Source organism: Typopeltis vanoorti, chromosome 20, assembly GCF_054136105.1.
Source record: "Typopeltis vanoorti isolate ZY-2024b chromosome 20, IOZ_Tvanoo_1.0, whole genome shotgun sequence".
NCBI lineage: Eukaryota > Metazoa > Arthropoda > Arachnida > Uropygi > Thelyphonidae > Typopeltis > Typopeltis vanoorti.
Window position 1 is genome coordinate 26189657 of NC_143568.1, and position 17673 is coordinate 26207329.

Sequence of the window (17673 nt, forward strand, 5' to 3'; positions counted from 1 at the left end):
CCATGCTAATGCTTCTGCCTGGTATCTCCACTTGGGCCTGGCTCCCACTGACGAGACCTCAATAAAGGTCGAAACTAGTCAGCGTCTCCCATAATGCAAAACCGTTGCGCAAAATAGTTGCGCCTCCGTAGCGCAATTGGAAGAACGACGGTACATTGCGCCCTTCGATTGGAATAGGCCTAGGTTCGATTCTCGTCGCGACGGGAGGAATCTTTATCTGGTCGATTTCAATCGAAGGTGAGTTAGCCGATCTCATATGGAGGTAGCAGGGTTTTTTCTCCCGGAAACTCGGGTTTTTCATCCCGCATACATACAAATCGGCCCATCAGAACACACGCAATTTACAGACAAAAATTACTAGTTGTGGTGGTGTTGGAAGTGGGCGGTAGATGGCGTTGATGGAGATGATTCGTAGTAGAGGTTAGGTGTAGAGAGAATTGTAGATGTCCTCCCACGATGAGTCTTCGGACTCCTTGGAGGTATCAGGAATAATAATAATAATAATAAAAACACTGTTAGCTGTTAGCTTGCTCCACCTTTGCAACAAGCTGTCCAGTGTTGTACCACCTCACCTCAGTCCTGAAGATATTTTCAGGTGCAAACTTTGTTTGCTCACACTTGGATAAAGGATTAAACTAAATTTATTACACCCTCTGTCCAAAAAGAAACCGAACTTTTGATAGAAAATAAAACAGGCCAATTATAATTATTCAAATCATTTATTTCAATCAATATACTCTCCCTCAGCATCGATACAGTGTTTGGCATGGTCAATTAATTCGTTAAATGAGTTTTTTATATCAGTTCCTGGGATAATACTGTTGAGGGTCGTGGTTACTGCCGCTTGAACGTTCAATGGTGTCGTATCATTTTCCTTTCATCAGCAAATGAAATCGGGGGAAGGGAAAGAAGTCACAGGGTGCTAAATCAGGTGAATACAGTGAGTGATCCAACACAACACATAAACTTGGTTTGTGCTAAAAAAAACTGTCTCACAATGTTCGAACGATGAGATGGTGCATTATTGTGCAAAAGTGACCAGCTGCCTGCATCACGATATTCATGCCGTATGAGATGAACTTTCACTATCAATCACTTCAAAACTTCGAGATAAAACTAACCATTGACTGTTTGACCAGGCGGCATGAATTCTTTGTAGATAATGCCCTTGGAATCGTAGAAACAAATCAGCATTGTCTTTACTTTTGACTTCTCAAAGTGACTTTTTTTCAGATGCCCCTCTTCTGGTGTCACCACTCAGCACTCTGGTGCTTTGTTTCAGGATCATACTGATGACACCACATTTCGTCACCAGTAATGATCATTTCAAGGAAATTTGAGTCCTTATGTGGTCCTTGTTTTAATGAGGTCCTTGCAGTGTTCAATTCAATATATTTTTTGGTCATCAGTCAACTGATGGGAAACAAATCGTGAATTCAATTTATGAAGGCGCAAACTCTAGGTCAAAATGTTGTGCACAGTTGATTTTGGAATCCCTAATTCATCTTCAATCAATCTCACAGACAATTATGGGTTTTCTTTGATGAAATCATGCACTTTTTAGATGTTAACTTCGTTCAGACCAGTTTTGAATGGCCTGGCTTTTTGTCGTCCTCAAGCATCTCGTGACCACTTTGAAATCACTTAAATCACTCGTAAACTTCAGTATGGGATAAGCATTCATCACTGTAAGCTGTTTGAAGCATTTGATGCGTTTCGATAAAACGTTTACCAAGTTTAACACAAAAGTCAATCGCAGCTCTCTATTTGAAACTCATTTTCTGACTATTCATCAAAAAATCTCACGCTTGGCACTATAACTTGGCTACTAATGAAACATATGTCATAAACAGCTGACACAACACTAATGAAGGTTGCTGCTTATGACAACAACAACAAAAAAAATACAACAGGTGTAGTCACTAGTTTCTTCTATTTTCAAAACGTTCGGCTTCTTTTTGAACAGAGGGTGTATAATGCAAGTAAAAGAAATAATGAGTATGTAAGAATAACTGTGCTTAATGTAGATGGTATGCATGTGACAAATGCAGTGCAGATTGTTCAACTAATGAGTGTCCGTTTTAGTAAAAGCTACGAACATGCTGTATGTAACATTGAACTGAATGTTACTTCTTCACTGGATGTGGAAACTCAAGTAGATGAGAAGGAGATACTAGAAGTGTTGCACAAACCAAATAAGAATTCAGAAGAAGGGCTGATGGGATATCAGCATGGATGTTAAAAGAGTGTTCAGCTGAAATGGCTGTTCCTTCGACTAGACTATATAATATAAACCTAAGAACAGGGAAGATTCCACAGGAGCAGCAATACTGTATGATAATCCCATTGGACAAGAGTGTTACAAAGACTAATGTGTCCAACTATCAACCTATTAGTATCTCTTGAGTGGTGGTGAAGATTTTGGAAAAATAAGCAAATATACATAAATGGGTTGACAGAGAATCTATACTTTGCAGTGAACAGCATGGGTTTGCTAAGGGAAGGTCTTGTTTGAGTAACTTACTTGCATTTTATAATAATGTTACTGTTTGAGTTACACAAGGATAAATGGATACAACATAATACTTTTACAATTATATATTTGTTTAATTCTTTATCCAAGTGTAAGCAAACAAAGTTTGCACCTGAAGTATTTTCAGGACTGGAGAAACTCATGGCAAAGGTGGTATAACTTCTCATCACTTGCTTTAGTATCCCATAATGCAAAACACATCTCCTTGCAGACATGTATAATGCTATGCATTAAGGGAAGGGTCACTACCCAGACCAATTTTGACCTTTATTGAGGTCTCATCAGTGGGAGCAAGACCTTCAACTATCTCTAATCCAGAGAATAATAAAATACAGGAATACCTTGATTATCATGGTTATTGTTGCCACGAAAAATACCGCAATAATCGAATCTGCGATAATCGGGATAAATAATGCTTGTAAAATGGGTGATCAATGTCAAGGATTTGTCAAATCTATTAATTAAATTTTATATATCAAGTAAAAAATAAATATGTTAAACGTGTTAAGTAAAAAATGAAGGTTCATTAAGAAAAACAAGATTATTCTTTAATCTTTATTTATATATAAGAAGTACATATTGGTGTAGAGTTTTCTGATGGAATTTTTTCTTTCTTTTTTCTTCATATAAAACTCGGTAGAAACGGATGGAATTTTCAATTTCCTGATGAACTTTCAGTGATCGCTCGAGATTAGGATCGCCGTTCGAGATTTTTTCGTTAAAATTTTCAGCAATTCTAAACATTTTGTCCATTTCTTTGAGGGCAAATTCCTTTGGTGCCAAGTCAATTTGTTCGTCATTATCATTGATTTGAGCATCATAAGCACGTTCTATCTCGAGGTTAATTAGGTCTTCATCATCCAGCTCCTTATCATGTGGCTGAAGCAGGTCCTGAACATCACCTTTTTCAATTTCTTTTAGTCCTAGATCAAAGCTCTAGAGTTTGCTGCATGGTCTAAAATATGGTGAACAGTTGATTCATTTAGACCGTACTCTCTTGCAATTTTGGCTTTGGTTATGCCTGCTTCATACTTATTTATCATATGCCACTTATCTTCTAAGCTGATCACTCTATGTTTCTTCTTGATAGCTGTAGACTTGAAATCATCCTTGTTTCTTTTGGCATTCATTGTAGGAGTTAATAACAAGAGAAATAAATATCCACATGTACTTCAGGCAAGGGCGGATAGTTACTGGTAAGTGGTAAGAAGGCGCCGTCGGATAAAAACGAAGTGCTACAAGAGAGCGATACCTGGAGAGTGGCGACTCAAACTGGTTGCATATGTAGTGGGCTACATCTCATGGCCGCGATAATTCGAATTTGGAGTGCAATAATTGGAAATGTTGTCACAAAACACGCTATACCTGAAGTCTGATGTGGGGTGGTGCACCATCCTGCATGAAGATGGTCAAATCGAGACACCCTCTTTGCTGCAGTTGTGGAACCACACAGTTCTGTAGCATATTGGCATACCTGTTAGCATTGACGGAACAGGTCACTGGTCCATTTTGGCGATTTTCCTCATACAAATATGGACCAATGATAAAAGATGCCGTAAATCTGCACCACATTGTAACTTTAAGTGAGTGGATAGACATCTGCAGACATGTGCGGATTAGTTGTGCCCCAAATGCGACAATTATGTGTATTAATATCGCCATTCAAATAAAAGTGTGCTTCGTCACTCCATAAAATCTGCCACTGCCATGCATCATCCACTTCCATGCGCTAAGAATCTCAAAGATAAGTCGATTTGTGTGGTCGCATCACCAGGGTGCAAATCTTGAACATGACTGATTTTATAGGGGTAAAACTTCAACATCTGATGTAGGATTTTCCACACCATTGTGTATGCGATATCTGTTTGCCGGGATATTGCTTGCACTGCTGGTACCCTGCATATTCATCATCTCCTGTTCCACTAGCAGTTGCAACTTGTTGGTGATTGGTTTGCATCCCCTGCCTACCTGCACTGCTAGTGTTCCAGTAGTTTCAAATCGGCGAATCAGTTTTCGTAAGTTTGTTACGCTAATCGGTCCTTTTCGTAAATTTTTCATATGCTGAAAATCACGAAGACAAGCACTGCCATTATTGTTCCGCTGATAATAGAGTTTGACTAACAAAGCACGCTCACATAAGGTAAAATCGAAAAGCAGTTCATCTATGAATGATAAGAAATCTCACAGGCTTTCCTTTTATTGCATGATTGCTCACAAGAAACACGATAATGCAAATTAATGCATTTTACTTGGTAAACAGCGCCCAAAATTCCCCTGTTGGCGACTTCTGGTACTATTTTTTTCATTAAATCGAATCCCCATGTTCCATTGTGTATGCCTACCGAATATTGGTGTGTTTCGTCCAATTACTCGCTAGAGGGCTCTGAACACTTCACGTTATTTTATAATACCGGTATATAGACAACATCTTTGCTGTATGGCCTCATAACAGAGACTACTTAACTTCCTTTTTAAGCAGTATCAATTCCTTACATCATCGTGTAAAGTTTACCATGGAGATTGAAAAAGACAACGAGTTATCATTTTTAGACATCCTCCTCATCCGTTCACCTTCAGGTATTCTTACAACAACAGTTTACAGAAAACCAACTTTCACAGGTCGTTACATTCTAAAAAAATCTGCCCATCATCCTTGTCAAAAAACAGGAATCATAAACTGTTTAATCTGACGAGCCAAAACTAATTGTTCAACTTCTCATTTATTACACAAAGAACTTTCGACTGTCAAACATCACATGAAACTAAATGGCTTCTCTGAAAAGGAAAAGAGTACACAACATCTTTTTGATTCTTACAATCCAACACAAAACAGCAAACATTCAATACATCGAGTTCCAATTCCTTACATTTCCAGGATTTCAGAACCAATTTCAAGAATTCTGAAGAAATATGATTTAACAGCTATTTATACACCTATTAACAAATTATCTGCCCATTTTCCTTCTTCTAAAGATAAATGCTCAACTATGTCTCTACCTGCTGTGTATCAAGTTCCATGTAACTGTAATCTTTCCTACTTTGGACAAACTGGATGCCCTATAGAAAAAAGAATTCAAGAGCATCAATCATCCATTCAACACAACAAACCCGAGAAATCTGGATTAGCTCAGCACAGAATAGGAACAAACCACAAAATCCTTTGGTCCAAGACTCGCTTCCTACACAGATGCCGCTATAAATTTGAACGTTTATTTATAGAAAGTGTGAAGGCCTTACTTCAATGTCCTAACTTGAATTGTAATGACTGTATATCTGTATCAAAAATTAGGGAAAGTTTAATCAGGATAATACATTAATTTTTGTTTTTTTTTAATTTCCTATATTAGTCTAATGTTATTTAAGATTATTGCATGATTTTCTGAATTAATATCTTTAATTTAATCATGACTCTGATAAAAAATGTTTACTCTTTTAATACTTAGCAATATGACATCATGTGGCTCGTTCTATTTGCGAATGATCAATTGTTCGTATTCCACCTTGTTTTTTAAAACTATTCCTATGTAGCCACTGAAGAGGGTCTGTAATATTCAGACTGAAATATTTGGCAAATTAAATAATATTCTTGTGTAAACACGTATATATTTTATAATGTCACAAGTATCTTTAAAGAATCTAATCCAGAGAATTTTAATAATAAGATGTGACACCTTTCAGCAACTTGTATATGGAAATATGACTTCTCCATTACTTACACCTTTGTATCACCACCTCTGGGTCTGGTTCCCACTGAAGAGATCTCAATAAAGGTCGAAACCAGTCTGGGTAGTGACCCTTCCCTTAATGCACAGAATTATACACATGTTGCAACTTATCATATGGCACTATCAAATGCCTTTGCAAAATCCAAAAACATGGTAGTATATGCCTTTTCTCCATCAATCACTCTGTAACTTTATTATAACAGGCAAGCAATACAAATCCATGATGACCTTCAAAGATAATGTTATCCTCATATGTCCAATTCTTTATACAATCTCTCGTAAATTTCCCAAAAATCTTAACAAATGCAGAAGAAATACAAGATGGCCTATAGTTTGATGTCTGCATTCTACCACTACCCTTGTGCAATGGCACTGTCATTCTTTTTCCTACTTATTAGGCAATTTCCCAGTTGCTAAACTTTTACAGCCAAGTCAATGAAACTGTGAATAAAATCTTCAGAAATATTATTAATTCTAAGAAAATAAACAATTTCAGTGATTTTTTCATTAATAACATTTAATGTTATTATTATTATTATCAACAATCGACTTCCATGGAGTCAGAGACTCATTGTGGGAAGTACTCACTATTGCATACAATGCTTATCCAACCACATCTTAAATTGATTCAATGTGTCCACCTCCACAACACACTCAAGCAATGCATTCCACACACTCAAGCAATGCAAACCACCCTCCATGAAAAGAACCTACTTCTCACTCCTTTGCTCACACCCTCCTTATACAGTTTCCAGCAATGGCCTCTTGTTCTACTCCCCCTCTCCCATTCCATGTCTACCTGATAACAACCCCTGACCAGCTTATATATCTCAATCATATCCCCACCCCCTCTTCCTCCTATTCACAAGGATCTGCAACTTACATTCTCTCAAACTGTCCTCGTACTTCACATTCCAAAGACCACTGACTACCTTTGTGAATCTTCTCTGTACCCTTTTTAACATATCCTCGTCACCATGAAAACCTGGTGACCAAATCTGTGCACAATAATCCATATGATGCCTGATAAATGCCTTATACAATGGAATCATAACCTCTCTATTTCTGCATGTCAGGGTTCTCCGCATTGTTGCCATTATTCGATGTGATGTCTTCGCAACTTGTGTAATGTAACCCCTGAATTTCAGGTCCTTGTCCACCATCACCTCCTCTACTTCTGTTAAGGTTTCCCCACCAAGTGTTTACTTTGCATCCCATCATTGCTTACCAAATCTCAAAACCTTACACTTGGCAATATTGAACTGACGGTTCCACTTACCTGCCCATTCATGCAATCTAATCAAGTCCTCTTGTAAGGCATTAACATCAGCCTGACTGTGCATTGCTCTCCCCAGTTTTGCATCATCCACAAACAGCTGAATATCACTAGTTAAACCCAACCCAATATCATTAACATACAAATTGAACAACAATGGCCTCAAAACTGATCCCTGCGACATACCACTGGTGACCTTTCTCTTTTGAGATACTGCACCTCCATATACAACTTTCTGATACCTATCTATTAGCCAGTCACTGATCCAACATAGAAGTCTGTTATCCAATCCCATCTGTTTCAATTTATTTAGGAGCTTGTCATGTCTTGTTATATTGAGCTTGTCTATCAAAAGCCTTTGCAAAATCCAAGTACACCACTGTATATGCAACTCCTCTGTCCAAGGTTTGTCAACTTGTTATAGTACATAAGTAAGCTAGTGAAACATGATCTCCCCTTAACAAATCCATGCTGATAACCACAGAGAATACTGCTGTTATCAACCCATTTCTGTATCCTACTTCTCACCAATCTCTCCAGAACCTTCACCACAACTCCAGATATACAGACCGGCCTATAATTTGAAGCTACAGCCTTATAAAGACACTGCATAAAGACATGACAAGACATGCCTTTATGCAGTGGAACAATTTTACCCTCCTTCCACTCCCTTGGAACCTGTGCTGTTGCAAAACTCTTATTAAACAGGCATGCAATGCTACTACCCTGGAAGTTCCCTGGAATTCCCTTATCAATGAAAATAAAAGTAAATTATATTAATAAATTAACAAATGATGCCGGCAAAGGTTGGTCGATTGGTGGAGCCTCTGCTACTAATGGCTCAGTTAAGTAAGTTTGAACGCAGTTAGTAGTTGGAAGGGGACCAATCATTCGATGCTGTTGGCACACTCTCCCTCAATGAGTCTTTGGATTCGCTGGAGGTGTCAAATAATAATAATAATAATAAAAGCATACATGGAAGTATAGATATGATATACATTTCTATCAACCAAGTAATTTTAAGGTATTTTAGAAATATTAATTTTAATATTAATATCAAATTATCACATATCAAATAAAAATCACATTACATACCATATAACATCTCTGTTTTGAACAAAATGCATCTGTCATTTTTTTCTAACCTTTCTTTTCATACAAAATAAACACTAAACTAACTGCAATTTATTTACCTTAGTAAGTAAAATTAGCAATAAACAAACAAAAAAAAAACTTTTTTTCCTTCCACAGATAAGAAATGTCAATGATATTTGCTAATAAAAATACAGAAACAGTAAAATCACACATATCCTTACCAAAATATCACTCACACTGATTAAAGTAAAAGGGTACTTTACATATATATATATATATATATTTATGTAAGTGGAAAATTCAGATAAGCAGTTTAATATGCAAAAATATATATATAAAAGTTCAAAAACAAGTTTAGAGCACATCATAGCACTACTACATAAAAGAAGCTCAATATTTTGAAATGTCAACTACTGATTAGTTTAGCTCTTATTTATGACATGCTTGATAAGAACTATAACTGAAACATAAATAAAAATATAAGAAAAATTACCTTAATAGTAAGGAGCTTTTCCCATTTAAGTTCGAAAAAATATTTGATACCATTAACTGCCCCATCCTGAAGACATGCAACAACTAAGAGGGCAATAAGTATCACATAAGGAAAAATGGATGTGAAATATGTTACCTAGGGAAAAAAAAGAAATAGATGTGTTCCAGAACTTTAGTTTGCTTTAAGAAAGAAAGAAATATAAGATAGGAATATAGATATGGTCCTACACTTAAATAAATAAATAAAAATTAAAAAAAAAGGAGAAGAGGTACACATTGTTAAAAAAAAATATATATATACATATATGAAATGAAAATCACAAATCATGTAGAAGAAAATAATATACAGTAAGCTCAAAATCTATTATAAAAAATAACACTGAACAACATTATTGCTCATTTGAAGGCTTCTTCAAAAATGCATCCAAGGTCTATTGTTTAGCATTTTTATAATTGTGTAGCATCTTGCTATAACAGTTTAAAACATGTAAAGTGGATTTCTTCATTATATAGCTTTGTTTAAAATATGAATCATTTTCTGATAAGACATCTAAGGCATGATGCTTCATTAAAACACCAGACAAGATCTTCATCATTAATATCTTATCAATTACTTTAAAGCCTATTGTTTGCACTACTTGAGAAACTTCTATGCTAAGTGTAGGAATTTCATGTTTTACTCCATCATGTTCTTTAACAACAATGGACCACACTTAATGCCAAATGTCATTAAGACACTAATCTGTCTTAATATTTGGCTATATTAACAATATTGCCTTTATCCCATTGCTGCTAATCACTATCATAATGTTGCAATTTGCAATTTGGAATTTGAAGTGAGTCACATTTTAAAGGAAAGTATGGAGTACTGTCTGGTAGCAAAAGTTTCTTGGGTTTTAAATTATTTTAGAAATATATACATGTTAGCACAAGAATAATGTTTAATTTGCCAAATATTTTGGTCTGAATATTACAGACCATCTTCAGTGGCTACATAGGAATAGTTTTTAAAAAACAAAGTGGAATACGAACAATTGATCATTCATACATAGAACGAGCCACGTGATGTCATATCGGAAGAGTAAACATTTTTAAAACATAAGAAGAAGATATTAATTCAAAAATTCATATAGTGATCTTAAATAACATTAGACTGATAAAAAAATAAAATAAAATAAAATAAAATAAAAATAAAAAATAATTTAATGTGTTATCCTGATTAAACTTTCCCAAATTTTTGATATAGATATACAGTCATCACGATTCAAATTACGACGTTGAAGTAAAGACTCTACACTTTCTTTAAATAAATTCAAATTTGTAGTGACTTCTGTGTAGGAGGAGAGTCTTGGACCAAAGGATGTGGTTCGTTTCTAATCCATGCTGAGCTAATCCAGATTTCTCAGGTTTGTTGTGTTGAATTGATGACTGATGCTCTTGAATTCTTTTTTTCTATGGAACGTCTATCACTCAAGAGCATCAGTCATCAATTCAACACAACAAACCTGAGAAATCTGGATTAGCTCAGCATGGATTAGAAATGAACCACAACATTCTTTGGTCCAAGACTCTCCTCCTACACAGATGTCACTACAAATTTGAACGTTTATTTAAAGAAAGTGTAGAGTCCTTACTTCAACGCCCTAACTTGAATTGTAATGACTGTATATCTATATCAAAAATTTGGGAAAGTTTAATCAGGGTAACACATTAAATTATTATTTTTTTATTTTTTTTATCAGTCTAATGTTATTTAAGATCATTATATGAATTTTTGAATTTGTATCTTTAATTATGTTTTAAAAATGTTTACTCTTCTAATACTTAGAGATATGATATAACGCAGCTCGTTCTATGCACGGATTATCAATTGTTTGTATTCCACTTTGTTTTTTAAAAACTATTCCTATGTAGCCACTGAAGATGGTCTGTAATATTCAGACTGAAATATTTGGCAAATTAAACATTATTCTTGTGCTAGTGTGTATATATTTCTAATCATTATGTCACAAGTATCTTTAAATTATTTTGTTTGCAATAATGTTGGACATACAGTAGGACAAAAGTAGTTGATGAACCAATCAGTAAAAAAAAGTTTCCCATCACCAGTCTTCTCTAGTAGGTTTCCATATTACAGGCAAATTAGATGTGGCAATTTTGCAAACCATAAGAGGTTTTTATGCTAAACAAGCATTGGTTTCAAGCTTTATATCCTGAGATGAATTTGTGCTCATTAGCAATGTTAATCAGTCTGAATGCTTGAAACCCAGGATGCTATTTTCTCTTCCTGAGAGATGAAAGTTTTGGAAGGCAAGTGTTTCCAGAGTAGCTCAATTTTATTCACAACTACTGACTGCCCAATTCAATAGTTTTCCTCCCTCACTTCACTAAGAAATCTGTACAGAAACTGTGCTGCTTCCTGGATGTCAGCATTTGTGGCCTCATTCATCAATCTATTCAGCTTCCTGGGGATTTAAATGATTAAATAAGTTTAATGCTTTCTGCTGAAAGTGAGTGGCATATAACACCTCCAACACTTAATTCTTCCAGGTTCTCTGTTACTATTGTGTGTATATGTACGTATTAATTTAGATGCAGTAATATCACTACAATTTTGCAAAGAATTCTCAATTTTATCAGCTTGATTTAATATTATTATTCTTAAACTTGAATATACAAACTCCAATGATTGTTCTACATAGCCTTTATTTTCTCCAGCTTCTGTCCTTCTTATAATGTGTATATTTTAGTGAGAGCAGTTGATAGTGGAGAGGAGATACTGACTGTAAGTGAGCATGGGTGTATGGGGAGTTGAGCAAATTCGATGTTAATAAGGTGTGGGACTTGATAATATATCACCAAATATTCTAAAGGAATGTGCCAGAGAATTGACATTTGCATTGACATATTTTTTTTAAAATGAGTCTTGCACTGGGTTGAGTTTGAAAGGAGTGGAAGGAGGGCAAGACTGTACTGCTTCATACGGAAGTGATAGAACTCAAGCATCAAATTACTGATCTGTGTGTCAGGTGTTGTGGCTAAGTTCTTGGAGAAGCTGGTGAGAACTAGGATCCCGAATTGGGTTGATAACAATGGTATTATCTTTGATGGATAGCCTCGATTTGTTAAAGGGAGGTCATGTTTTTAGTAATCTGCTTACTTATTACAATAAGGTCATGGCTTCCATGGACAGAGGAGAAGGATACACAATAGTATATTTAGATTTCGCAAAGGATTTTGATAGATTACCACATGATAAGTTGAGAGTAAAACTAGAGTGGATGTGGTTGGATATTATATTAGTGCATTGGATCGGAGACTGGCTATCTGATAGGTATCAACAAGTTGTGTATGGGGGAGCAATATCCCGGAAGAATAAAGTCACTAGTAGTGTACCTCAGGGGTATGTTTTAGGGCTATTACTGCTTGACTTGTATGTTAATGATATTGCCGAAGATTTGGAAGGGATATTCAGTTGTTTGCAGATGATGCAAAGTTGGGCCAAACTATGAAGAGTAGAGAAAATGTTGTGGCACTACAAGAAGACTTGAATAAATTGAGTGACTGGGCACGGGAATTTGAATGTGAGTTCAATGTTGCAAAATGTAAGGTTTTAAAATTTGGGAAACAAAGATGGGATGTAGAATTTATGCTTGTTGGGGATATATTGCCAGAGGTGAAGGAAATAAGAGATCTGGGGGTGATAGTGGATAAGGATCTGAAATTAAGGGGACATTGCCAAAATTGTGAAGACAACACAAAGGCTTCTGGGAATGATGCGGAGGACACTGACTTGTAAAAGTAGGGAGATTCTTGTTCCATTGTATAAGGCTTTGATTAAGCCACACATGGACTACTATGCACAGATTTGGTCACCTGGTTTTCAAAAGGATGAAGAGATGTCGGAAAAGGTCCAGTGGCGACTGACTAAGGTAGTTTCTGACCTCTGGAATAAGGAAAGGTTGAGAAAATTCAATGTACAGAGTCTAGTAGATAGGAGGAAGAGGGAGATATGATAGAGACCTACAAGTAAGAAAGAGATTGTTATAGGATCAATGTTGGAGAGGTTTTACAACAAATGGTGGGAGATCAGGTGAGAAACAGAGGTCATCACTGGAAGTTGTATAAGGAGGGTGTGAGCAGGGGAGTGAGAAGCAGGTTTTTTGCATGCAGAGTTGTGAATGATTAGAATGCCTTGCCTGAGAGTGTGGTGTCTTGAGAGAATTTGAGTGTGTTTAAGGTGGTATGATGAGCTGTGTGTATGACAAAAGGACCTCCTAGATGAGTCTTTGACTCCATGGGGTCTTGGGTTTATGTTTTCTTGACATACTAGACAACTTGATATTTCATTATTTTAATATCAGTGACCATTAAATACTGTTCCATACAATATGGTGTGATTTTATTTATGTAAAAAGTACAAACTACAAATTTGCACATGAGCTAAAGCATGCAAATTGCTGACACAACATTAACTATGTTATTGTGATATCATAGTGATATCTTCATTCTGGCTCAAGATACAAGAGCGTACAGAAGAGTTGAAACTGGAAGTGACATTATTTAGTGCTAAGCAAGAATAAAAAGAAATGGTATAGGAAAAGAGAACACTATGTAAGAAAGTTTTAGAAAGAATTAAAGCTGAGCAGCTTTCCCAGGTAAACTGTAGACTCGCCTATACAAACATTACTGAAGAAGATTTGAAGCAGTTTGAAAACAAAAACATCCCTTGGAGTCTTAAAGGGAATCAAAGATGATAAAGGTTGGATGAAAAATAAGAATATTCTAGATATTTAGAGTAATTACTTTGAAAGACTGTTAAACAACACAAGCAGTGACAGAACCATACTAGAGTTAAAGAGTTAAAGTTTCTAGAGTTAAAGAGGAATGCAAACAGGAGTACATATCAATACTTGAGGTAGAAAAGCCCTAGAAATGTGGAAAGGCAGATGAAGTAGATGATGTTTGACCAGAAATGCTATCGTATGGAGGTATAAAAGTTTTGCAGAGGCTGCACTGTAATTCAAAGGGCCTTTGCAAAAGGTTGAATTTAAAATGATTGAAGTAGAGCTCTAATAGCTCCCAATAATAGTTCCCATTAATTCTCGCAAACTGAATGCGAGAATTACAGGGGGAATTTCTCTACTAAGTGTTCCAGGTATTTGTCATAAGTATTCATGGCTGTAAATCCGTGTGTGCTCACAGGACTGGTTTGCCTGTGATGGGGTTGAAAAACTTGAGTTTCTGGGTGAAAAAACTCCCTTCCTCTGTATTAAACTGAAATATACAGCAGAATAAGATTTATGCAAACATATTTGAAAAGAGGTTGTTGAAAAGAAACTTGGAGAATAACAAGTTGAGTTCAAGCCAAATAGAGGTTTTCAAAATCAGATTTTCACTTTACAACAGATAGTTGAGAAATCATGGGAATATAACAAGATCTGTACTTAAGTTCAGTAGATCTGGAAAAGGCATATGATAAGGTGCCGAGAGTAAACTTTTTCAGAACACTGCAATTATATGGAGTAAATGGAATATTATACAGAGCAATACACAGTATATATTTAAGTTGTAAGCCATCAACTTAGAATTGAAGGGAACACAGAAAGATGGTTTGATATAAAATCAGGGATAAGACAAGGATAAACATTATTACCACTCTTCTTCAACATCTATATGGATCGTTATGAAAGTAAGTGGTATTAGGTCTGATATTAAAATTAGAGATGTCAAACTTAGGTCTTTGCTTTATGTATATGATGATGTACTCCTAAACAGATCTAGTGCAAGTCTCCAAGATTCTCTTACTAAATTGAATAACAGCTGTAACAAAATTTGGCATAAAATCCAAAGCAAAAAGACTAAAACTATGAATATAGGCAGAAACACTGAACACATCAACTGCATTCTGAATGGAAAGTCAATAGAACAGGTAAAATATTTCAGCTATTTAGGAACAGTTTTTAGTTAAGAGGGCAAGTTAAATCTGGAATCATACAACAGAATAAGCAAAACTGACATGGTGGGTAGCCAGCTGAATAAATTTATATGGAATAAGAGAGAAATTAGCCAAAACACCAAACTAGCAGTATACAAGATAGTATTTAAACTAGTTTTAAGTTATGGATCTGAGATTTGGGTTAGAAATAAAGCATTTGAGCAAAGAGTAGAGAGCACTGATATGAGGGTTCTGAGAAAAATTAGGGAAATGAACCGATTGCATCAATTGCAGAATCATATTGAAAATGAAGATAATAGAAAGGATTTTGACATTATTAGCACTCAAGGTCAAGAGAGCTAATCTAAGGTGGAATGGCCACTTAAATAGAATGGGTGAAGAAAGATTTGCAAAACAGATGTCTGATACCAAGATGACAGGAAAGAGAATCAGAGGAAGACCAAGGTCTAGGTGGATTGATTTGGTCAAAAGTGCCTTAGAAGCACGAAATGTTAGATATGATAACATTGCAGTGCTGACAAGTAATAGACTAATTTGGAAAAAAAAGTGGATAGGAGATTAATAATAACACAAACTAAATCATGTAGTGCTATCATTAGTAGCCTGAACACCCATTGAGGATACATATCAGGAAATTGATGATAACAATGAAGAATATATATATATATTTTTATGATGGATAACTCATATATGTATGTATCCCATCCTGTTGAAGCATCATCTCCTACCTAGGAGGTTGACTACCATGGTTTGACACATGGTTAACTACAGGCATTATGACATGTGGTGAGGACTGTATCTCTTCCACATATTGTCATAAGTATTCATGGCTGTAAATCCATGTGTGGTCACAGGACTGGTTTGCTTGTGATGGGGGTGAAAAACCTGAGTTTCTGTGTGAAAAAACTCCCTTCCTCTGTATTAAACTGGCTAACTCATCTTTAGTTGTAACAGACCAGATAAAGGTTCTTTGTGTAATGGACGGGAAGTGAACCCATGTCTTTCTGACCAAAGGGCTTTGTCTACATCAACTGAGCTATGGAGGCTTGTGTGTGTGTAGATTAATATTAAGTAACTCCGAATGGTAATTTACAAGCTTATCTGAGGATGACACTGGTTAGTAATTGTTTATTGGTTTGTTTGCTGTGTAGGAAGTAAACTGATGTTTACAACAGCAGTAGGATAAGAAATTCATTCACATGCATGCAAATGCAATGACATGATAATTAGGAATGCAATAATGCATTACTGAACTGAAAAGCTTGAACCGATAAAATGCATTAAGTCTGTAAGGGTATGTATAGGTCTGTGTAGGGTATGTATTTCTTTTTCATAGTATGTCCTTAGGGCCCTTTTCAGGCTACTAATGTTTGCCTGAAAAGGGCCCTAAGGACATACTATGAAATTTTGCAGTTTGTATGGTTTCTGTATTCAAAAGGTATTTTTATTTAGCATACACTTTCCAGTCTTCTGGAATGTAATAAATGTTTTACTGCTAGTATTTTAGGTGCTGACATTGCCGTGTCTATAAAGCTGGAATTGTGTCTTTGTTTCCAAAAGATCAGTTTTATTATTTTGTTCTGTAATGATATTAATCTACACATATTTCCACTGATAAGTAGAAAGAAGTCTACTTATGTTTTATTGACTACACAAAGGCCTTTGACAATATACAACATGAACAACTAATCAAATGCATCAGAAATTTAGAAGTAAATGGTAAAGATATCAGATTACTGATAAATCTATATTGGGAGCAATGCCTCAATAAAAATATCTGGAGAAATCTCGGAGAAATTCCCAGTAAAGAAGGGTGTCAGACAAGGCTGTGTTCTTTCTCCTATATTGTTTAACCTCTATACTGAATATATCTTCCAGCAATTAGAAGAATTTAAAGGAGTCAGCAAAGGAGGCAGGAATATAAACAATTTATGATATGCACATGATACAGTACTGCTAGCTGAAAATAAAAAAGATCTTCAAAACCTACTAGAAGAGATGGTGAAGCTAAGTGAAAAATATGGACATGATTTCAACTTCAAAAAAACCAAAACCATGCTAGTAACAAGAGAAAAAGTGAAAATATCCAATGTAAATATTAAGATCAGAGGAAATACTTTACATCAAGTAAAGAGTTATATATATATTTGGGTCAACTAATTAGAGAGAATGGAAAGTGTGATAAGGAAATATTAAGAAGAATAGAAATTGCTAGATCAACCTTCATTAGCATGAAAAAACTCTGACCTCGAGAAAAATTCACAAAAAAACAAGAATTAAGCTGTATATGACCAAATGCTATATATGGTCAACACTGCTATATGGAGCAGAAACCTGGACGATATCAAAATATTGTGAAAATAAACTAAAAGCCTTTGAGATGTGGATCCTCAGAAGAATTCTTAGAGTCCCATGGACAGCCAAAAAAACTAAATTAGAAATATTAGAGATGATTGGCGAAGATAGGAATCTGTTGAAAAATTAAGAAAAGGAAAACCACCTACCTTGGTCACATACTAAGGCATGAATCCCTACAAAAAACATTTCTAGAAGGAAATACAAGGAAAAAGAAGAAGAGGAAGACAAAGAACAG

General features: G+C 35.4%; 1 protein-coding gene across 1 annotated transcript in view; it reads right to left on the reverse strand.

The window, feature by feature from the left end:
• Positions 1-17673, reverse strand: part of LOC150095293 (uncharacterized) — a 590931-nt gene that overhangs the window by 166711 nt on the left and 406547 nt on the right. The window contains exon 22 of the mRNA XM_090410639.1: positions 9123-9257. Within this exon, the coding sequence (XP_090266765.1) occupies positions 9123-9257 (135 nt within the window). The remainder of the gene's footprint in view (positions 1-9122; positions 9258-17673) is intronic.